General features: G+C 39.7%; 1 protein-coding gene across 5 annotated transcripts in view; it reads right to left on the bottom strand.

Moving 5' to 3' along the window:
- ARHGEF3 (Rho guanine nucleotide exchange factor 3) overlaps positions 21,595 to 25,117 on the bottom strand; it is a 311,339-nt gene continuing 307,816 nt past the window's right edge. For all 5 annotated transcript variants that reach the window (XM_018038210.1, XM_018038211.1, XM_005695830.3 and 2 more), the window contains one exon: positions 21,595 to 23,821. In XM_018038210.1, coding sequence (XP_017893699.1) covers positions 23,469 to 23,821 — 353 coding nt within the window. In that variant the 3' untranslated portion in view covers positions 21,595 to 23,468. The remainder of the gene's footprint in view (positions 23,822 to 25,117) is intronic.

The raw sequence follows: 25,117 nt of genomic DNA, 5'->3' as shown, positions 1-25,117 counted from the left end.
GAGCGACTTCACTTTCACTATATATATCAAATAGATAAACAAGAAGTATTTACTGTATAGCACATGGAATTCAATATCTTGTAACCTATTATAGAGAAGAATCTGTAAATCAACTACAGTTCATTTACTACAGTTGTAAATCAACTATATAGATAAGAGATAAAATGTTGCAAGACAGAACAAATTTTAATAAAGAGAATCTGAAGCCAGGTCTATTTAACTCTAAATAAAGTACTAGCCCTTGCCTTCTTTTTTAAAAAAAAAACTTTTTACTGGAGGATAATTACTTTACAATATTCTATTGGTTTCTGCTGTACATAAAAATGAATCAGCCATAGGTATACTTATGTCCCCTCCCTCTTGAACAACCCTCCCACTGCCTGCTTCTCTTAAGATCTAATATTCACAGCAGCTCTAGAGGTATCTTTACATATTTTATATATAGAGAAATGAGGATTGACATTTTGCTCCATCTCCAAGCAGTAGGATCAGGATTGGGACCCATATCTCTATGCTCAAACTCCAGGTGTTGACTGACTAAATGTTTAATGATAATAAAACCCTGGGCCTTGCCGGTGGCTGCTACTTAAAGAGCATTCCTAAGGACAATAGCAAAATTGGATTCCAATGTCCTGTGATAAATATATCTGTTTCACAGCTTATAAGAAAAGCTGCTCATGACTTGCCCAGCCTATTTGAATAAGCTCAGTATATCATAGGAAAGTGAGTATAATATAAAACAATTATTCCTCTTAGTAAATAGTTAATGTAAAAACATTTTATAATACTGATAAAAATACTAGGGCCAAGCTGACACAAAAATGCTACGTTATTTTAAGTTAAAAGTTACCCTTAAAGTTGGGAAGAAAAGGCTTTACTTGATAGTAGAGGCTGCAGGAGATCAGAAGCTCAGGTGTTAGGATCTCTAAAAGGTAATTTTGTTGTTGATTCATTAATGTGAAGTCGCTCAGTCGTATCTGACTCCTTGAGACCCCGTGGACTATAGCCCACCAGGCCCCTCCATCCACGGGATTTTCTAGGCAAGAGTACTGGAGTGGGGTGCCATTTCCTTCTCCAAGGGATCTTCCCAACCCAGGGACTGAACCCAGGTCTCCCACATTGCACGCAGATTCTTTACTATCTGCGCCACCAGGAAGCCGTATGCATATATCAATAGATACCCAGTATGTCCATGGGGCTGGGGGGTTAAGGGTAATACCAGTAATACATAAGGTTCTGAAGCAAGAGCTACCAAAGGTTAAAAGACATAAAATCTACATTGTCCCCTACCCTCAGTAACAGACAAAACACCACCGCAGAACTAAACTAGAGAATGGTGAGGTAGTATATAACTAAATATGCAGGGACCACAATTGCCATTTTACATTGAAAACAGAAAAAAAAAAAAAATCCAGTTCAACTCTTCATTTTAAAAATAGGAGGGACTTCCCTGGTGGTCCAGTGTCTAAGATTCCGCACTCCCAATGCAGGGGCCCTGGTTCCATCCCTGGTCAGGGAATTAGATGAATGCCATAACTAAAAGATCTCTCAGGTTACAACACAGACCCGGCCCAGTGCAGCCAAATAAATCAACAGCTTTTAAAAATGCACCACTTAACTAAAAAAAATACATTTTTGAAAGAAGGGAGAAGGGGAGAAATACATTAGGACTTTGGGATTTAAATATTCACACTATATAAAACAGATAATCAACAAGGATCAACTGTATAGCCAGGGAACTATACTCAGTATCTTATAATAATTTATCATGGAAAAGAAATCTAAAGTGTATGTGTATTACATACATATATATGTATATACACACACACACACATATATATAGCTGAATCACTTTGCAATACACCAGAAACTAACATAACAATGCAAATCAAAAACATTTCAATATAAATTTTTAATTAAAACATTAAAAATATATATATAGAGAAAATCATGCTGGAAGCTGTTGTTATTACCCAATATTTCAACCAAGAGTGCAACAGCAGTATCTTAAAAATCATCCAGAAAGCCAACACAGAGATTCTAGAAGGATCCCTATGTTTCAGAACAGAGGAATTAGAAACTCCCTGATGCTGATCAAATCAACTAGTTTTATAGTTACAGAATTCACACATAAAAACAAAAGCATTAATAACAATACCTTTGAAGTGAACAAAGCCACTTAAAAGATTTTATTGTAATAGCAGTGTTTAACATTTATAAACAATTTCATGTTTTTTTTCCAGGTAAAAGATGCTATTTGATGCTCACAAGTACCTGCTTCAAGCATACACTTAGGAGACCTTTTTTTTTTTTAAAGCTTCCATTGATCAGCAGCAGGGAAAGATAATAAAGGCCAGTCAACCGACAAAATTCTATAAAGCAATTATCATTCAATTAAAAGGTAAATAAAAATTTTTTTAATCCACAAGAAAAATAAGGCCATTCAACAAAACCACCACTAATCCAACTCATAGAACCTTAAGGAGATTAAATCAGTTCAGTTCGTTCATTTTATGAATAAGGTCAGTGCTATAAGCCTACAACTCCACTGCCTATTCAGATGCATTAAAGACATGAAATTGCCATTCTTTCCCCTTACGCTTGAGCTACAAAAATAATAACTCTTCCACGGAGTCATCTTCTTTCCCCCCAAGAACTTATATTACTCACTGAGCAAGTATTTCCTGGGAGTGTCCCAAGGAAGTATAAGACCCTGACAACAAACTGGGTTGAAGTTCATCATGGTTAATGTCTGGGAGGAAAGACGTCCATGCAAAGAAGAGAAGGCACAAAAGGAATCCTCAGAAATAAGAATAAGCTTAGGGATGAGCTTGCATGTGAGTAGCCCTTCAGTTACCCAGCTGACTCGTAACCACACATCTCAACTAAACCCAGGAGTCAAGAGCTGTTACTAAGGTTTGTTTTGGTTTCATTTCTAAGATTTTTTTTTAATTGAATATACTTCAATTGACCTACAACACTGTGTTAGTTCCAGGTGTACAACATAGTGATTCGCTATTTCTATACATTACAAAATGATCACCACTTTTGTCATTTGAGTCAAACCCATCTAAGATTTCTGTTACATGTAATACCATGAATGAATCTCACAGGCATGATGTTAAGTGAAAATAAGTCAGACACAAGAGTATATACTGCATGATTCCATTCGCATGAAGTTCAAGGGCAAGACAAAAATAGTCCATGATAATAAAAGTCAGAACAGTGGTTCCCTTATGTGTCTGTAGCAGGGAGGTGTGTGAGGAGGTGCTGAGTCAAAGGGGATATGAAAGAATTTTTGAAACAATGATAATATTCTACATCTTGATTTAGGTGATAGTTACAAGGGTAGTACATAAATATATATATTTGTTGAACTCTACATTTGAAAGTTGTGTGTTTTACTGTATGATGTTGTTTTTCAGTTCAAGATCGACAAACCAGAAACGCTTCTGCAGGTTCTCATTACTCAAGGGACAAAGATAAGAATTCTTCCTGGGGCTTAGAGAGTCCTGCTAATCCTGACCCTTTTCTACTTTCCTCTCCACTCCAGTTCCCTAAGCTCCTGGGTGCTTCCCCCATCTGGCCCCCTCGCTGGGCTCCCCTGGCCACGTGATCAGGCTCAGCACACACTGCTTCCCCAGTGTGGTGTGCTCTTCCTCCCTCATCCTCACGAGCTCCTCCTGAGCTTCTTTTGGCTGCAGCTTCACTTCCTTGTGTAAAATTCCTTGATCACCCTCCTCTCATTTGAGGTTGGTTCCCGCTGTGCTTTCACAGAACCTTGTTGTTTTCAGGCTGTTTACCTTTCACTTCCCTCAGTTTGTAATGACTCCCTCATTTGTGGAATTCTCTCTCTCGCCCCCCCACCCCGCCCCCGCTAGAACCTATGTATAATCTGCTCCATGGGCTGAAGAGCAATGTCTGGGTTTGCTTACCATAATGAGCCTGGCGCAGTGCCTAGAACACAGTGCCTGGAACACAATAGGTGTTTATGAAATCTGTTTTGACTGCCAAGGGCAAAGTGGCTATCTGATCTTTTCTTTTCTGGCAAGAATATCGTTATTTCACATAACCTGATTTGGGTTTACCACATTAAGTGTTTACTGGTATATCTTGCTTTAAGCAAACTTCATAATATGCAAATGTAGACTCCCAAAATATAAATTCGGGTGTGTCTATCAAATGCCGTTGAAATGCCTTATGTAAATTCACAATGCCTTTTACTGCATTTGAGAAGACAGATGAACATCATTTGCCAAATCCAAGATTTGTTGAAATAAAAAGGATTTAACAATTGGGAGTGATTCTCCTGTATTATCAGCTGGGTGACCAGTAGAGTTCCAGGTATAAGATCGTTTACACCAATGCTGTTTCCATCTGAAGAAAGACAAGGTTATACTAACTTCACATGGTGGCTGGTGAAGTTTTCTAAGAAGAGGATGGTGCTAAGGACATGAGTTACACAAAGCAAAAAAAAAAAAAGAAAATCTCAAGAGCAAGTGGTATATTGCAAAAGTGCGAATAGTGGTGAAATGTGTGAAAAAAAATTCAAAGTGTTTTTGATTTTATGCTTTTATAATAAAGGAGAGCAAAAGAAAGTTGTAGAAATTCAGAAGGTTTAACACATCTCACTACTCAATTTGGAAGACTGTAAGCTTGAGGAAAAGGAATAATAATACAGATATTTTACCATGCTTTCTCTCAACAAGTATTTCTTGGGACCCTATCTGCTACCAGGCCCTAGGTTGGGCTTCTGGGGATAGAGCTGAAAATAAACAGATGCATCCCGACCCTGGGTTTATAGTCTGGTGCTTCCCAGACTATAAACCCTTTAATCTCCACAGCAGTTGCCAGAGAAACATTGCCATGTTTGGCAGAGGAAGCAATGGTGGCTTAACTGTCTTGCTCGACGGAATAGCTCCAATAAGTGACAGAGCAGGACTCGAATTTGTCTATCTTCTGACTCCGGTCTCCGGCAAGTAAATGAAATTCTACTTGCTTGTAGGCCTCTAGGAGCTCTAGTTTGTTAATCAAGGCTCTCAACAGAAATGAAGAAAAATTACAAAGTTACACCATAATACATTCCCATCACTCCCCTATGTGTCATTTTTTATCCCTTGTTTGGTCCCTCTATTATTCTGAATGCACAGGAACATGTGTGGATGTATGTGCGTGCTCAGTTGTATCTGGATCTATGAGACCCCCATGGACTATAGTCCACCAGGCTCCTCTGTCCATGGAATTTTCCAGGCAAGAATACTGGAGTGGGCTGCCATTCCCTTCTTTAGGGGATATTCCCCACCCAGGGATAGAACCCATGTGTCCTGAGTCTCTTGCATTGGCAGGTGGATTCTTTACCACTGAACCATTGAAACTTCCTGCCACCTCCCTTACAAACACAAGTCTTTTCATTTTTACTTTTTCTTTTGGCACTGAACAATTTCTAGAGGATTTGTGGAGAGACAGAAGCAAATCAGTCATCAGTCATCTAGTCTCCCTGCCGGACTAACAACTGAGCACAGACATTGCATTCCCTTTGACATGATTCAGGTTACGGCTTTATTATTTGGTGCTTCATAATCCAAGAAAGGTACTCAGACTTACTGTAATTTTGGACATTTTCTCTCCAATTTATAAAAGGCCAACAAGAAAAACAAAAATTTCCTTTAAAATATAAGAGGCTAGCAATAAAAGATATAGTTAAAATGACCTTTTGCTACTGTGATACTGTGATTTATAAGAAATATGTATATATTTGGCATTCAGATGACCAAGATATATTTCTCAGGTATATTTGGCTTCAGTCACAGTTCCTGGTTCATAGCTCCCAAAACCCTTAGAATTTTTGGGCTGATAGAGCAATAGGAGGATCTTTTGCTATAATGTTTGTCCTTCCACAAATGCTGCAGGCGGAATGGGTATCTTGATATTTACAACAATCTCTTTCCATCACAATTGGGTATATGTTAACAAAGTTGACTTTGGATTCCACCCCAGGGTGTGGGCTCCTTGTCAGCCCAAGTGACTGGCTGGTTTTCCTGATTTCAGTCCCACCTCTTGATTTCAGGGAGGGGAGGGGAGCTTGCGGTTGAATCATTGTCCACTGGCCAATGATTGAGTCAGTCATGGCTATGTAAAGAAGCCTCCATAAAAACCTCAAAAGATAGCTTTTTGACCCTTTGCTGGGGAGCTGCTACATGGGGGACAAAGATCTGCTTCTACATGCTAACTTGTCAAGTCCCAAATTCCAAGAGAACAGAAGTTTCTTTGTTCCAGCACTTGCCCTGTATATCTCTTCATCTGGCTGTAGATTTTTATCTTTAAATAGCCTTTCAAAATAAATTAGGGCTTCCTCAGTGAATCAGCGGTAAAGAATCCGCAGGAGACACAAGAGACTCAGGTTTGATCTCTGGCTGGGAAGATCCCCTGGAGAAGGAAATGAAAACACACTCTAGTACTCTTGCTTGGAAAATCCCGTGGACAGAGGAGCCTGGCAAGCTACACTCCAGGGGGTAGCAGAAGGGTAGGACACGACTTAGTGACTAAACAACAACATAATAAATCAGTAATCTCATCAGTAAATAGATTTCCCTGAGTTCTCTGGGCTGTTCTAGCAATTACTCAAACCCAGAGAGAAACCCATGGGAACTTCTGATTTGTATTCAGTCATTCAGAAGCACATGTAACAACCTGAGCTTGCTGCTGCCATATAATGTGGTGGGACTGTGGAAACTGATTCTATCTCTGAGTTGATAGTGTCAGAACTGAGCTGAATCACTGGACACCCAGCTGGTGTCTGAGAACTGCTGCTTGGTACAAGGAAGCCTTCTCTTGGCAAAATTCTGTTAGCCTTTGCCCTGCTTCATTTTGTTCTCCAAGGCCAAACCTGCCTGTTACTCCAGATATCTCTTGACTTCCTACTTTTTATTCCAGTCCCCTATGATGAAAAGGACATCTTTTTTTTGGTAGTAGTTCTAGAAGGTCTTCATAGAATCATTTAACTTCAGCTTCTTTGACATTAGTGTTTGGGGTATAGACTTGGATTACTTTGATATTGAATGGTTTGCCTTAGAAACACACAGAGATCATTCTGTTGTTTTTGAGACTGCACCCAAGTACTGCATTTTGGGCTCTTTTCTTGACTATGAGGGCTACTCCATTTCCCCTAAGGGATTCTTGCCCACAGTAGTAGATATAATGGTCATCTGAATTAAATTCTCCCATTCCCATCCATTTTAGTTCACTGATTCCTAAAATGTCCGCGTTCACTCTTGCCAACTACTTTCAATTTACCTTGATTCATGGACCTAACATTCCAGGTTCCTATGCAACATTGTTCTTTACAGCATTGGACTTTACTTTCACAACCAGATACATCCACACCTGGATGTTGTTTCTACTTTGGCTTAGCCTCTTAATTCTTTCTGGAGCTATTTCTTCACTGATCTCCAGTAGCATATGGGCACCTACCAACCTGGGGAGTTCATCTTTCAGTGTTCTGTCTTTTTGCCTTTTCATACTGTTCATGGGGTTCTCAAGGCAAGAATACTGAAATGGTTTGCCATTCCTTTCTCCAGTGGTCCACGTTTTGTCAGAACTCCACCATGCCCCGTCTGTCTTGGGTGGCCTTACACAGCATGGCTCATAGTTTCATTGAGTTAGACAAGGTTGGGATCCATGTGATCAGTTTGGTTAGTTTTCTGTGGTTGTGGTTTTCATTCTATCTGCCCTCTGATGGATGAAGATAAGAGGCTTGTGGAAGCCCCTTGGTGGGAGGGACTGGCTGTGGGTAAAAGTGGGTCTTGCTCTGGTGGGCAGGGCCATGCTCAGTAAATCTTTAATCCAATTTTCTGCTGATGGGTAGGGCTGTGTTCCCTCCCTGTAGTTTGGCCTGAGGCCACACTGGCATCAGGACTGGAAAAGATCAGTATTCATTCCAATCCTTAAGAAGGGCAATGCCAAACAACGTTCACACTACTGCACAACCGCACTCATTTCACATGCTAGCAAAGTAATGCTCAAAATTCTCAAAGCCAGGCTTTAACAGTACATGAATTGAGAACTTCCAGATGTTCAAGCTGGATTAGAAAAGGCAGAGGAACCAGAGATCAAGTTGCCAACTTCCTTTGGATCACAGAAAAAGCAAGAGAATTTCAGAAAAACATCTACTTCTGCTTCATTGACTACGTTAAAACCTCTGTGTGTATCAAACTGGAAAATTCTTACAGAGATGGGAATATAAGACCACCTTACCACCCTACCTTACCTGAACTTCTCTCAAGAGAAGACTCTTGAGAGTTCCTTGGACTTCAAGGGGATCAAACCAGTCAATCCTAAAGGAAATCAATCCTGAATATTCATTAGAAGGACTATGCTGAAACTGAAGCTCCAATCCTTTGGCCACCTGATGTGAAGAGCTGACTCATTAGAAAAGACCCTGATGCTGGGAAAGATTGAAGGCAGAAGGAGAAGGGGATGACAGAGGATGAGATGGTTGATTGACATCTCTAATTCAATGGACATGAGTTTGAGCAAGTTCCAGGAGATGATTAAGGACAGGGAAGCCTGGTGTGCTGCAATCCATGGTGTCACAAAGAGCTGGACACGACAGAGCAACTAACAATAGCAATGAGGAAGCCTCCATGTGCACATGCACAAGTTGGGACTGGGTGCCAGAATTCTTAGTAACCACATAGTAAAAGCTGATTTTAAAAGAACATTAATTAGCAATGTCCACTGACGAATGGATGAATTTGGGATGATTTGGGAGAATGGCATTGAAACATGTATAATATATATGAAACGAATTGCCAGTCCAGGATACAGGATGCTTGGGGCTGGTGCACTGGGATGACCCAGAGGGATGGTACGGGGAGGGAGGGGGGTTCAGGATGGGGAACACATGTATACCCGTGGCAGATTCATGTTGATGTATGGCAAAACCGATACAATATTGTAAAGTAATTAGCCTCCAATTAAAATAAATAAATTTATTTAAAAATAAATAAAAGTATTATCCATATACTGGAATATTATTCAGCCACGAAGAGAAATAAAGCACTGATATCTGCTACAACATGGATGAACCTTGAAACTATGCTAAGTGAAAGAAGCCAGTCTCAAAAGGCCACATATTATATAACTCTATTTATATGAAATGTATGGATATGGAAATCTATGGAGACAAAGTGGATTAGTGGTTGCCTACAGCTGGAGGAATGGGTGGATTTAGAGGTGAAAGCTAGTTTTTTTTCTTATTTTAGAGTAATGAAAATACTCTAGAATGAATTGTGGTGATGGTTGCATAACTCTGTGATAATACTAAATATCATCGAATTGTACACGTCAATAGTTCTATGTGAATTATATCAATAAAATTCTTTTTTAAAAAAGAAAACTGACATAGTGTTCCACTAGGATGCACGAAGTTCTGTGCCCTATCACCAGTGCTTAAACTTGTGTAATGTTTTTTCCCTCCAAATAAAAAGGAAAAACAAAAAAACCCCAAACACTGGAGCAGCATAATTTAAATATAACAGCTGAGCTGTATCCTTAGTCAATTAAGACAGCAGCAACTGACACCTACACCCTACTGTATGTCTATATCCGTTACTACAGAATGTCAGTGTGTAAGTTGACATTGACAATTGATGAGAGCGCTTGCTCTGTCTTTTCTTGAGTTTTATGTTTTAAAGATTTCTCAAAAGTTACCTAATATTAATGTATTTCTAAAAAAGAATCTTAAATAGAAGGCCTGGTGAATTGTGAACTATCAACATAAAATATTCCAAATTCTTTAAACATTATTGGTTGCGTCTAAATACCTTATTTCAAATATTCTTTCCTGTATTTCCAAACACACTCCAAGTCATGTTTTTACATTATTTTTCCACTAAAAAACAATCCCTGGTTAGAAGAGATTTGCAAAAGTAGACCTTAAAAAAAAAAGCAATCTAGAGATTTAGTACCCCCCGGTGGCTCTGAAAAGACAGACAATAATTCTCATAAGTTTTCCCCTAAGAACTCCTTGGGGAGCCAGCCAAGTTTCAATGGGATAATTGGTAGGTTTATGGTTGCAATTTACATAAATTATAGAAACATAACACCAGACATTTATCTAATTGAAGAAAATGTGGTGTTCAGTTACCCTTCTAGAGGAATTCTGCTTGTGGTTTGTGCCATTTGGTGATTAGCCCATTCTCTTGAGAATCTAAATGTGCTTTTCTATGGATAAAGTACAGGAATGTTCAAAAATTTACTTTTAACTCAATCAAAAAATGAGCAGAAAATCTAAACACTCATTTCTCCAAAGATGACACACAGATGTTCAAAAAAGCACATGAAAAGATGCTCAGCATCAGTAATTATCAGAGAAATGCAAATAAAAACTACAGTGAGGTATCACCTCACACGGGTCAGAATGGCCATCATCGGAAATTCTACAAACAATAAAATCCAGAGAGAACATGGAGAAAAGGGAACCTCCTACACAACTGGGGGAGATATAAATTGGTAGAGTGAGTGAGTGAGTGAGTGAAGTCGCTCAGTCGTGTCCGACTCTTTGCGACCCTATGGACTGTAGCGTAACCAGATTCCTCCATCCATGGGATTTTGCAGGCAAGGATACTGGAGTCGGTTGCCATTTCCTTCTCCAGGAGATCTTCCCGACCCAGGGATTGAACCCAGGTCTTCTGCATTGTAGGCAGACACTTTACCGTCTAAGCCACCAGGGAAGATCTAAATTGGTATAGCCACTATGGAAAACAGTATGGAGATTCATTTAAAAACTAAAAACAGAACTATCATATGATCCAGCAATCTCACTCCTGGGCATGTATCTGGAGAAAGCTCTAATTTGAAAAGATACACGCACCCCAATGTTCACAGCAGCACTGTTGACAACAGCCAAGACATGGAAGCAACTTAAATGTCCACCAACAAACGAATAAAGAAGATTTAGTGTGCATATATGCAACAGAATATTACAAAAATAAATGAAACAATGCCATTTGCAGCAACATGGATGAACCTAGAGAGTATCATACTAAGTCAAACAGAGAAAGACAACCGTCACATGGTATCACTCACATATGGAATCTAATTTTAAGACATGATAGAAATGAACTGATTTACAAAACAGAAACACACTTATAGATATTGAAAACAAACTTTTGGTTACCAAAAGGGAAATGTGGCGCAGGGATAAATTAGGAGCTTGGAATGAACATACACACACTGCTATATATAAGACAAGGACCTATTGTATTAGCACAGGGGACTCTAATCAATATTCTGTGATAATTTATATGAGGAAATCTAAAAAAGAATGAATTTATGTGTGTGTGTATATGTGTGTGTATTTGTATATATATAATGGAATCACTTTGCTGTACATCTGAAACTAACATAACAGTGTAAATAAATTATACTCCAGTAAAATTTACAAATAAAATTTAAAAAGAAAAAAAAACTGTTTTGCTTTGCTTTGCAAAACCTCAAAATATTTAAAAATTATACTTACAATTTTGGGCTTCTCAGGTGGCACAGTGGTAAAGAATCTGCTTGCCAATGCAGGAGACGCAGGAGATTGGGGCTTAATCTCTGGGTCGGAAAGATCCCCTGCAGAAGGAAATGGCAACCCATTCCAGTATTCTTGTCTGGAGAATCCCAGGGACAGAGGAGCCTGGCAGGCTACAGTCTATAGGGTTGCAAAGAGTCAGACACAACTGAGCACGTATGTGGCACAAATCTTAGTTCCCCAACCAGAGATCGAAATAGAGCCCCCTGCATTAACCACTGGACCACCACCAGGGAAGTCCCCCATAATATTGTTTTGATTGTAAAAATAGCTTAAGTGTATTTAGAAATTTTTGAATCAGACCCCTGTAGACTGAGACACCTCATTGAAAGTCTAGGTTTGGAGAGAAGAATCTAACACTTGTCTGGCTTCACTGGTGGTTTGTGTGTGTGTGTGTGTGTTAGTCACTCAGTTGTGTCTGACTCTTTGTGACCCTATGGACTGTAGCCTGCCAGGCTTCTCCGTCCATGGGATTCTCTAGGCAAAAATACTGCAGTGGGTTGCCATTTCCTTCTCCCTGGTGGTTTAGCAGAAAATTTGCCTACAATGTAGGAGACGTGGGTTCAGTCTCTGGGTCGGGACAATCCCCTGGAGAAGGAAACAGCAACCCACTCCAGTATTCTTGCCTAGGAAATTCCACAGACAGAGGAGCCTGGTGGATCCAGTCCATGCGGTTGCAAGACACAAGTTAGTGACTAAACTACCACCACCAATGAAAACGAAAGTCAACTTTTCTTTTTTTGCCAAAAAGATCCTCAGGAGCATATACACAAACCTTCCAGCAGAGGGGAGCAAAAGCTCATGAAACAGGCTTCAAAACCCAGCAACTTTTCTGTATCACATTCTAAAAATATTCTTTAAAATATTCAGGATAAGAGTTATGTAAACATATGTAATTTATATGTGTATGTATTATTTTTGCCTTATAGGAATAATGGAATTGCAGCACTTACATTTAGGCAGGACAGAATTCTTCCCAAAGTTCTGACTGCTGAAGGCTCTTAAATGGAAGGACCTTAGGAAATTATTTCATGAGAGGGAACAAAGGTGGGCCATAACATCTCGAAGGCTTACTGGGGTCACCTGCTGGTAGTTTACCAACTCTTTTACATAGTTTAAGGTACAATGGGATTCTTTTAAGAATATGTTCTAACTATGCACCTAGGTTTCTTCATTTGTAAAATGAGATAATAGTTATGACCTAAAACCTCAAGGGGTTGCTGCACAGATGAAATATAAAGTGAGTGCGACACTGTTTTCCTTTTTTTAAATTACAGCAGTGTATATATAATAGAAAACTTATCATCTTAACCATTTTTAAGTGTATAGCCTAGTAAAGTACATTCACATTATGTACAAACAATCCTCAGAACCCTTTCCATCTTAAAAGGCTGACACTCTGTATCATTACACAGCAACTCCCCATTTCCCTCCCTCAGCCCATGGCAACTAACATTTGACTTTCTATTTCTGTGGTTTTGACTATTCTGAGTATATCATAAAGGCAGAATCATACAGTGTTTGTCTTTTTGTGATCAGCTTCTTTACTTAGCATAATTCCCTCAAGGTTCATCCACATTGCAGCATGTGACAGAATTTCCTTCCATTTTAAGCCTGAATATTATTCCATTGCACATATAAACCAGTTCATCTATTCATCCATTGACGGACACTTGTCTTGCTGCCACATCGTAGCTATTGTGAATAACTCTGCCATGAACATGGATATGCCACTATCTCTGAGATCCTGCTTTCAATTCTTTTGGATATATACCCATAAATCGGACTGTTGGATCATTGTTGTTGTTGTTCAGTTGCTGAGTCGTCTCCGACTCTTTGCGACCCCATGGACTACAGTCCTTTGGGCTTTCCTGTCTTTCACTATCTCCTGGAGTTTGCCCAAACTCACGTCCATTGGATCAGTGATGCCATCCAACAGTCACATCCTCTGTTGCCCCTGTCTTCTCCTGCCTTCAATCTTTCCCAGCATCAGAGCAGGATCTTTTCCAATGAAGCAGCTCTTTGCATCAGGTGGACAAAGTATTGGAGCTTAGGATCAGTCCTTTTGTATGCTGAATCAAATGATAATCCTATTTCATTCTTCTTGAGGAACCACCACACTACTTTCCACAGAAGCTTCACCATTTTCCTACTTCTACCAATCATGCACAAGGGTTTCAGTTTCTCCACATCGTCACCAACATTTATTTTGTTTTTTTCCCAAGAGTAGCCATCCTAATGAAGGTGAAGTGGTATCATTGCAGCTTTCATTTGCATTTCTGTAGTGGTAAATGGTTCGTAGTCCAAAGTACCATGAACCTCCATCCATATTATGCTTTCCAACTGTGGTGCTAGAGAAAACTCTTCAGAGTCCCTTGGACTGCAAGGACATCAAACCAGTCAATGCTAAAGGAAATCCACCCTGAATACTCATTGGAAGAACTGATGCTGAAGCTCCAACACGTTGGCTACCTGATTCGAAGAGCTGACTCATTGGAAAAGACCCTGACTCTGGGAAAGACTGAAGGCAGGAGAAGGGGTCAACAGAGAATAAGATGGTTAAATGGCATCACTGACTCAATGGACATGAGTTTGAGCAAGCTCCAGGAGATGGTTAAGGACAGGGAAGACTAGAGTGCTACAGTCCATGGTGTCACAAAGAGTCAGACATGATTGACTAAACAACAAGGTGATATAGTGATTTTGAGCATTTTTTCATCTTTTCATGATTGTTGGCTATGGTTAATCTTGTAAATTTTGGACAAATAATAGGGAAATAGTGGTATCTCGCTGTGGTATTAGCTCCCATTTTACAACTAGTGATGTTTGAATATTTCTAACTTTTTGTCCATTAAAAAAAATTAAATATCACGTACCTTGAAAGCAAAAGTGTTTGTTGCTCAGTCATGTCCACAACACTTTGCAACCCCATGGACTATAGCCCACCAGTTTTCTCTGTCCATGGAATTCTCCAGGCAAGAATATTGGAGGGGGTAGCCATTTCCTTCTCCAGGAGATCTTCTCAACCCTGGGATCAAACCTGGGTCTCCTGCATTACAGGCAGATTCTTTACCTTCTGAGCCACCAGGGAAGCCCAGTTTATCCATTTTTAAATTGGGCTGTTTGTTTTCCTATTATTGAATTTTCAGATTTAATATATACTTTGACTTCTCTATCAGAGATATGATTTGCAGAAATGATTCTCCCAGTATGTGACTTTTCAGTCTTTTAATGAGCAGAAGTTCTTCATTTTGAGGCCTAATTTATCCATTTTTTTTCTTTTATGAATCAATTTTAGGGTCATATCTCAGAATTATTTGTGGAATTATTTGCCTTACCCAAGGTATCAAAGTTTTCTCCTGATTTCCTCTAGTAGTCTTACAGCTTTAGGTTTTACATTTTTGTCTCCAATCAATTTGCATTTTTATAAGATGGACATAAGGGTCTTAATTTGATTTTGCTGAAAACAGATATCCATGTTTTAGCATATTTGTTGAAAATATTATCCTTTGCCACTAAAGTGCCTTTAGTAACTTTGTTGAAAATCAACTGACCAAAAAAAAAAAAAATCAACAGACCATGTCTTGTATTTCTGCGCGCTGTTTGGGACTGTTGACTGTCTATCATGCCAGTAATATACTGTTTTGGTTATTGCAGTCATAGTGAGTTTCAGGTAAGTTTTTCAACTTTGTTCATCCTTTTCAGAGTTGTTTTGGCTATTCCAGCTGTCTCAGGGTTCCACACGAATTTTAGAACCAGCTTGTGCTCTCTCTGCTCAGTGGGGTCCAACTCTGCAACATTTTTTTTTTTTCTCTTTTCTTTGCAACATTTTGGCCTGCGGCCAGTCAGACTCCTCCATCCATGGGATTTCCCAGGCAAGAATCCTGGAGTGGGTTGCCATTGCCTCCTCCAGGGGATTTTCCCAAGCCACAGATTGAATCTGCATCTCCTGTGTCTCCTGCATTGCAGGCGGATTCTTTACCACTGAGCCATCAGGGAAGCTCTTCTATAAAATAGTCTACCTAGATTGAGATTGTGTTAAATCTGTGGATTAAGTTTGGCCAAAGTGGACACCTTGATAGTCCTGAATCTTCTAGTCTATGAACATGGTATGTTTCCCCATCTAGTTTGGTGTTAAATTTTCCAACATTTTACCATTTTCAGAGTACATGTTTTGCACTTCTTTTCTCAGATTTATCTCTAACAGCACTGTGAATTTTACCCTATTAGGTGTTGGATATTTTTTTATCCCTGTAAATATTCCTGTGCTTTGTTCTGGAATGCAGTTGAGCTACTTGAAAATAGCCTGACATCCTTTTTGGTCTTTAGGACTTGTTGCTGCTGCTAAGTCACTTGAGTCGTGTCTGACTCTGCGTGACCCCATAGACGGCAGCCCACCAGGCTCCCCCGTCCCTGGGATTCTCCAGGTAAGAACACTGGAGTGGGTTTAAGACTTGTTAGGTAGAAGCAAAGAAGTGTTCACACTAGGGCTAATTATTCTCCACAACTTTTCAGACCCTTCTGAATACGTTATCCAACTATGATATTCTTTTGGTGTGGGGGGGGTGGGGACAGGCACTAGTCCCAGCTTTGAGTGATTTCCTGCTAATCCTTTTGGATAATTCTCCCGCCCCTGGCTAGTTTCTCACACTTGTGCCCTTACAAGCATTCAGCTGAGTACCTGGGGCAGGTGGGGTGGGGGTGGAGTGGGCGGCAGGCCCTCTTCGCAGGCCTCCAAGGTTTTCTTCCCGTGTAGTGCTCTCCTCTGTTGTCTAGTCTCGAGCTGCCTCGGTCTCCCTGACCTCTCAGTCACATCTCTTCCACTCAGGGACTTCACTGGACTAGATGGGCCTCCCTCCCTGCCCTGCTTCCTGACAACGCTCTCAAGGCTGTAAGTTGGAGCAAACGCAGGGCTCACGCTCATTCTCTTCTCTCAGGGTCACTGTCCTTCATTGCCTGGTGCCCACTGCCTCTAAAACCAGAGTTTCACATGTCTCGTCATTTCTTTTTTGGTTGCTTTAGGTGGAGGGTAAATCTAGTCCTTGTTACTCCATCATGGCTAGAACTTGTTGAAGACATTTAAATAATGAGAAAACTCCTATTTTTCTACAATGTTGCATTTTAAAGGCTCATCATTCTGTTGTGCAGACCCACACCTCCATCTGGTGCCTTATTCTATCAAAATAAACCCTTTAACAGCTTTTGCAGTATAGGCCTGCTGGTAATGAACTCTTTGAGGTTTTTAATTTTTTTAATGCCTGAAATAAGTTTGTTTTGCTTTTCCTTTAAAAGATATTTTCATGTCTTTTCTCAGAAAATTAGCCATCACAACAAGAAACAGAAATATGAAATCCACCTTTGGTAACTCCAAAAGACCTGTGTATCCTTGAACCACAATGTATGAAAATAGAACACAAGTGGTGAAATGATAGCTGAGACGAAGACGCAGAAAGCATGTGGGTATGTTATTTATCATGTCAGGTCCCAGCACCCGTCAGAGGCCCACCAAGCTCAGCAGCATATTCAAATTAGGCTTATTCGAAGGTGGTGTAAAAACGGACTCTATGCAAATTGTGGGCAGGATGTAGAGACAAGTCAATATCCTGGGGCTGCTGACAGTGGAGCGGTTCTTCTTCTAGGATGGAGGGGTTACTGGGACTCAGACAGAACTCCTTGAGAGGAGCTGTGACTTCATGTGACAGAGGTAGCCAGCCCAAGGTGAGAAATGAGAGAATAAATACTCCAACCTCACTCACTTTCCTCTCTCTGGTATTATGCAAGGACTTCCCTTTTGGTCAAATAAAACCAGAAGCGACAAGTGAGAGTTCACTGTTGAAGTACATATATACTACAGGCACATAAAATGATGGATTAGCATAGTCAGCTTGGAAACAGAAGCAAAAAAGAACAATCCCATAAGCTACTATTATCCCCACATAAACGAACAGTGCAAGAAGAAAAATACAACAAAACTATGATAGCCTGAGAGTTTAGCAAAGATAAGACCTTCACTACATAAGAACAGGGATGCTCTAAGATTAGGAACAATGATTAAAAAAAAAAAAAACTTCTCCCCAAATTAACAGAAGCATTAGAAAATAAAGGTGAAGAAATTCCCATGAGAAAGAACAAAACTATTAGGAAATAAAAGTAGGAATAAAAAAGATAAGAATATATAAAAACCAGTCCAGGAGTGAAAGGACCAAATCCAGAGGTTCAGCATCTCTCTTACTGGAAAATTCCTGAAAGAGAAAACAGAAAAGTGTAGAAAGGGCTACACTGATGAAAAAAAAATGGAAGAAAAGATTCCAGATTCTGTGGATTGAGAAGACCTCTCTACCCAACCCCCAAATATGCAGAGACGAATAAAAAAGATCCCAGCCAAGGCCACACTTTTGAGAAATTTCAAAACACCATGTGCAAAATTAAGTGATTATTAAATAGCAACGAGGAAAACTACTGGCTCTTACTAGTTTTCAAAATGATCTCACATACAAATGTCTCACTTTTCAAATGGCCTAAGGGCTTATGGTATCTCCATTTCATTAGACATCAGCTGAACAGAATATTGATGACATTTTTCAAAACGTCACAGGCGAGACAGTTCATTGACATTTAGGTGTGTTTGTGTGTGAACACGTATGGGGAAGTGGACAAGCTATCCAGAAGGCAGGTCCAGTTTTCTGAACTGGATGATCAGTTCTCAAAGATAGAGTGCCATTTCTAATTCCTCGCTAACCCTCCAGGTCAACTGATGAACTGTTGCTTCCTGTGGGCAGATCTACGTAGCTGACTGATGTGCAAATCAATCTGGAAGAAGGAAATAAGATGCAGTGAGCACTGACTACTGTTTCACAAACTTGTTGGCATCAGTACCCTCTAGGTACATTCAACACAGTTGCCTTTTCTCTTTGTGTGTTCACATCGGCAAGGTTTCAAACCTTCGTCATCTTCAGATTCTTTCTGGTGAGTTGGGGCTTGAGTTATCCTCTTCAAGTTCCCAATACTGTAATTCTAGAATTCTGTCAATAAATGAGATAGCACGAATTAAATCAGTCAGCCACATCAGTGACAGGTGATAATCAATAGCTTTTCCCACAAAGCCGAGAGGATCCAGGTGAGACAACACACCCAAGTCAACCTGTGTGGTGAGCTGGTTTCTTTATTAAATCTCCAAGGGATCCTCAGGTTTCTGGAGAATTAGTGAAAGGTGGAGGTAGACAGAATGTAAATGGGAAGTTCAACAGCCTGTGCACCAACACGGTGGGCTGCAGTTTTCTGGAACCACAGAGACTTTGTTCAAACAGGATTGTAGTTAAGAAGAGTTCTGCATGCTCAGCTGCTGCAGATGGTGCTAGGAATGGAAACGAAAGGAGCTGGTGGTGGTGACCACTAACCAGAAGCTGAAACCACACTCTAATTTTGCACAAAATTGCTGGGTCTGGCTCTTCTCTTTGCTTATGACTTTCATTTACTCTGAGACAATTATATTTAGCTGTGTGTCCAATAACATCTTGAAAACAGACTGAAGAAAACCATTTACCCTCAGTCATTTGTACTAACCCACAAAATGTCAGTACAAATATCTTCTAATAGACTAGTAGAGACATACGCTCTAGTAATAAAGTCAGTATAATCAAGGGAATCAAAAGTGGAGGGAACATCCAAAGTAGCACTGGAGAAGGACGAGGAAGATGAAAAGGAGGGAAGAGTAAGAAAAAGAGAACAAGGAGTGAGTTTTCACTTGGGAAAAAATTTGGACTTACTTTTATTTATGTGACTATTTTGAGTAATCTAGAAATTAATAGCATGTTGACAAAAATGCTGATGGCTTATTATAAAGATAAGATTAACTACCAGCCTTAATGGGCCAATATGCTACTGAGAATTGGCTGTCCAGTACTTAAAACTGCTGAACCTTAAACTAACCGTTTTAATTAAAAAAAAAAAAAAAAAAGTGGACTAAAATTCCAGGAAGAATTTCAAAACGAAATTTCCCTGCTATTATTTGGCATCGAGTTCATCAACAGTAACCTATTCTAACAGTGATATTCAACACTTCTTTTCTATAACAATCATGACATCCTCTGACACCAGTACAGATTCAAGATATAGTTGTTAAAAATGAATAAATGAATAAGTGAGTAGAGCCAAAGCAGTCCTGAGAAAGAAAAATGGGGCTGGAGTAATCAGACTCTCTGACTTCAAGCTACGCTATTAAGCTACAGTGAACAAAACAGTTTGGTGCTGGCACAAAAACAAAAATACAGATCATCAGAACAGGACAGAAAGCCCAGAAATAAACCCATGCAGTTATGGTCAATAAGTCTATAATGCAGGTGGCAAGAGTATACAATAGACAGTGTCTTCAATAAACAGTGCTGGGAAAACTGGATAGCTACATGTTAAAAAATGAAATTAGAACATTCTTTAACATCATGCACAAAAATAAACTCAAAATGGATTAAAGACTTAAATGTAAGACTGGACACTAAAACTCTTAAGAGGAAAACACAGGTAGAATACTCTTTGCCATAAACTGCAGCAATACCTTTTTGGATCTGTCAGAGTGATGGAAACAAAACTAAAACAAATTGGATCTAATTAAACTAAAAAGCTTTTGCAAAGTAAAGGAAACCATAAACAAAATTTAAAGACAACCTAGAGAATGGGAGAAAATATTTGCAAGCAATGTGACTGCCAAGGGATTAATTCCTAAAATTTACAAAAAGCTCATGTGGCTATATATATATATATATATATATATATATATATATATATATATGTAAAATCCTCCCCCTGCCAAAATGGGCAGAGGACCTAAACTGACATTTCACCAAAGAAGACACACAGATGGCCAGGAAACACATGAAAACATGTTCAATGCCACTTATTATTAGAGAAATGCAAATCAAAACTATGAGACATCGCCTCACATCAGTCAGAAAGGCTATCATCAAAAAGTCTACAAACAATAAATGCTGGAGATGGTATGGAGAAAAGGGAACCCTCCTACACAGTTGGTGGGAATGTAAATTGGTACAGCCACTATGAAGAGTGGTATAGAGGTTTCTTAAGAAACTAAAAATAGAGCTACCATATGATCCAGCAATCCAATATATTCAGAGAAAAACATGACTGGAAAGAATACACGCATCCCTATGTTCATTGTAGTGCTGTTTACAATAGCCAAGACATGGAGCCACCTAAATGTCCACTGACAGATGAATGGATAAAGAATAAGCGCTACATATATACAACAGAATATTAGTCATTAAAAAGAATGAAACAGTGCCATTTGCAGCAACATGGATGGACCTGGAGATTATCATACTAAGTCAGTCAGACAGAGAAAGACAAATATCATGGTATCACTTCTATGAGGAATCTAAAAAACAAAAGATACAAATGAAATTATTTACAAAACAGAAACAGACAGATTTAGAGGATGAATTTATGGTTACGGGGGTGGGGAAGGGTAGTGGAAGATAGATTTGGAGTTTGGGAATAACAGGTACACACTACTGTACATAAAACAGATAACCAATAAGCACTTACTGTATAGCACAGGGAACTCTGCTCAATATTCTGTAATAATCTAAATGGGAAAAAAATCTGAAAAAGGATAGAGGTATATATGTATAATGGAATCACTTTGTTATACACTAGAAACTAACACAAGGTGGCTAGTCAACTATACTCCAGTGTTAAAATAAAGGGTAGAGAATCCTTGAAAAAACAGATGTTAGAAATATGAGTTCTACAAGAGCTTTAGTAGATCAAATCAAAACATTTGTTTCAACCTGCACCCTATCGTAATGTGTATTTGGGTACAAGCAGAAATTTTGGAGAATCCCAGAGACAGGGGAGCCTGGTGGGCTGCCGTCTCTGGGGTGGCACAGAGTCGGACATGACTAAAGCGACTTACTTATCAGCAGCAGCAATTCTGGAAAGAAGCTCCCAGGAAGACAACTGAAGTTTGGTATTTGTAGGCCAAACAGTATACACCAAGAAAATGACATTTTTAATGTAATTTATTTGAAATGCTTCCAGAAAAGTTTAAGGCCATTATACAAAAACATTCATTTCATGAAAACATTCATTGACTTTCTTCTCATAGGCCAGTCCTTGACAGATCTCTTTTCTCAACATGCTGCCCAAAGTGGCCGATGGCTCCTTCAAAGAATGATTCATTCTTTTCTTCACCATCAAACAACTATTCTTGGCTTTTCTCTGCTTCTGTCTGCAGCAGATTCAGTCAGTCAGTTGGTAAATCAATATCAACTTAAGAAACAAAGCAGTTTTAAATAAACTTGTAATAGAAAAAAAAATTCACCAAGTTTAAAATCTATAAATACAGAAATATGTTTTACAGGGTAAAATTGACGACTTCTTTTATTTTTGAAAAATAAGTACTATACCTTGTTTTTACATTGATAAATCTCGTCACACAGCTTTCTGAATGCACACGATAGATGTACATAATAAAATGACAACATAGTATTTACTGCTCTCCTTTGTGTAAACTTGAAAGACACAGATTAAAAAAAAAGCTTTTTGGCAATAATTTAGAATCATTACTACTAGTGCTGGTGTGGGTACAATTTTGCACCAGTCATCTTTAACATTTACACTCACGCAGAGCTTTTCTGTGTATTCAGTTAACTTTTTTCAAAGGTCTGCGGCTCACCCTACATTGTAAATCAAGGCTGGACAAAGAGGTTACTAGTTTGGCCAACGCATGCTGATTGATGACGGAGTTAATTAAGTCAGCCTCTGGAGAATGTAATTATGATTCTGCTCCCAGCACAGAGCCAATGATGGCAAATGATGACCCGAAAGTGAAGCAGGAAAACCCCAGGCTCTGATCTTTCCCAGAAGGACACTGGACTTTGCTTTTCTTTTTTAATGCTTCCGACACAAGGTCATGATGGAGGACTTCTTCCAAATTCTTCTCACATGTTTCTATAAACAGAGTCACTGACGCAGCCACAGCCTCTCCGTCATCTCTTCATTCATGCTCTAAAATATGAGTGGGCTGAGGCAGAGGAAACAAAGTGAAGAGGGCCTTTCTGCTATTCCTGCCAGGTTTTCCCAGGCCCGATGAGTTCTGTTCTGATGTTTTAGGCTAGAAATGCCTATCTAAGGCCAGCCAGCATCTATGGCAGAGCCCTCCTCATACAATATACACTTCAGTTCAAGATTCAGAGTTGACAGCCGCTTTTGTGCTGATCCTTTTAAGGTCAGACTTTATTTCATTTCCTAGTAAATTATTGCATCAGATTTGTACTGGATGAAATTGCAAGGTCAAGAGAGCGCTTCTTCCTTTGCGAAATTAAACCTTCAGAATCCCCAGGGATGTTTTCCTGCTTTTTGGTTGGATGATATCAGACCGATTTAACTTGAAACAATGATCTTTCCCAGTTTCCTTCAAACACCATAACGATTACACAGGTAACTTCCTCATGCCCTGTTTGCAAGGAAGGCCCTTGAAAATTCATGCCTTTAGCTATTCTGTCAAAGAGCTAGAAAAGTACTAGAGAAATGAGGAAGGATCCTTTAAAAGTAATCTATATGAAACAGCAGATTAGAGGCTGTTTTCTATTTTTTAAAATCCAGCAGGACCAGTGAAAATATTGATAACTTGTTCAAGTACATATCCACCCATCCAGACACTTGGGAAAAACAATACAGGGTAACAGTTGCCACAGATTCCAGCTGACACAAATTGGCAGTTACAGTACTAGAGACAAAAGAGTACAGACAGAAGAAACTGGGTCAACACAGTCACAAAAGCGTGAAAAAGTGCTTCTCCAAACCGTTCCACATGTGGAATGCAAATACTGTACAGGTAAGACACAGGGCGACTTCCAGGAAGCACACGCTTCTGTCAGACGTTGCTTTCAACGTGCCTGCTGTTCCCACAGGAAGAGTCTGTCTGTTCCATGCGCTCACAGTCGAGGCTGACCTCACTCGTGTCCATGCTACAATCCGATTCACTGTCTGATTGGTCCATCTGCTCAAGTTTTGTTTCTCCCTGTGGCTCCCTGCTCCCGGTGGCGGGATCTAGGAATGGTCCCTCAGAATCAAGGACTGTAGCCTGCCCCGTGGCACACAGAACTGTTTCTTTGGCTTGGCGAATACAGTTGAGCCACTGCTGTTTGTTGAATGTGTCATTGGCTTGTAATGAGTGGGTCTGACTTTGGGATCCATTTTTGAAACTCACTCTGAAGAAGTTTTTAACTAGAAAAAAGAACACACAAAAAAGGTCAGTGGACAGATATTTCCGCAGGTAAAAGATAACCTATGCTGTGACACTCACCCTGGTATTCAGGGCAAGATCACTCACTGATTACTAAATGTCCTACTATTTCAGGACATGGCTCGGCTCCACCCTGCAGCCTCCATCAACCAACAGGTGTTGACACAGGTCTGGCACTCAGCGGCCTTCCAAAGCTATCAAATCAGTACAGAACAACTCTGTCTGGGACCCTGGAGTACTGGGTACCAAACCTGGCCATGTATCAAAATCTCCAAACAACATGGTAAAAATACAGATCCTGGGGTCCTCCCCTTAGGGATTTGGATTCAACAGATCTGGAGTCGGGGAGGGAGGGGGAGCTGATAATCTGTCATTTTAACAACTGCCCCAAGCTAAAGCTTTTTCAAATTCAAGACGCTCTTTGTAACATCAAACAAGTCCAAGATCCTCCACATGATAGTACCTGTGTATTTAGTATCCGATGACTGAGAAGACATGTAAAGATAGAATTCTTTTGTTTTTTTTTGCTGCACTGGGTCTTCACTGTAGTACACAGGCCTCTCTAGTTGTTACATGTGGGCTTTAGGGTGCATGGGCTCAGTAGCTGAAGCACGCGTGGGCTTAGCTGCAATATGTGGGATCTCGGTTCCCGGACCAGGGATCGAATCCGCGCCCCCTGCACTGGGAACTCAGAACCTTACCCACTGGACCATCAGGGAAGTCCCAAGATACAGGCAGAACTCTTAAAAGTTTGGATTCATTTTAAAATGAAATGACATTCTAATAACTGCCAACAGGAGTGATATGCATTTGTTTCTTTAAAATTTTTATTTATTTATATATGTTTCTGTCCATGCCATGCCATGTGGCTTGTGGGATCTTAGTTCTCCAAACAGGTGTTGAACCCAGGCCTTCGGAAGTGAAAGCATGTAGTCCTAACCACTGGACTGCCAGGGAAATCCTGGAGCTATGTGCATTTAAAAAATGATAGTGCAGAATATGGAAGACATTTGATTTAATTTAATAACAACATTAACTGGCATTTCATGGGCCCCACGAGTCACATGTATGTGGTTCATGGACGTGTCTGAGCTCAGTCAGTCCAGTCCCCCTGCAAGATCCTTGAGGTCAACAGACTGGCTTCAGATAAATTCAACCTCCACTCTTTTCTGTGAGGCAAATGCCTTGACTCTTCTACATTTCAGTTTATTTGTAAAATGGGGAAAACAAAGAGATTCAACCTTAGATGGTTATTATGAGGGATAAACATAATAACA

Source organism: Capra hircus, chromosome 22 (assembly GCF_001704415.2).
Source record: "Capra hircus breed San Clemente chromosome 22, ASM170441v1, whole genome shotgun sequence".
In the NCBI taxonomy this organism is placed as follows: domain Eukaryota; kingdom Metazoa; phylum Chordata; class Mammalia; order Artiodactyla; family Bovidae; genus Capra; species Capra hircus.
This window is presented reverse-complemented; position numbering and strand designations above follow the sequence as displayed.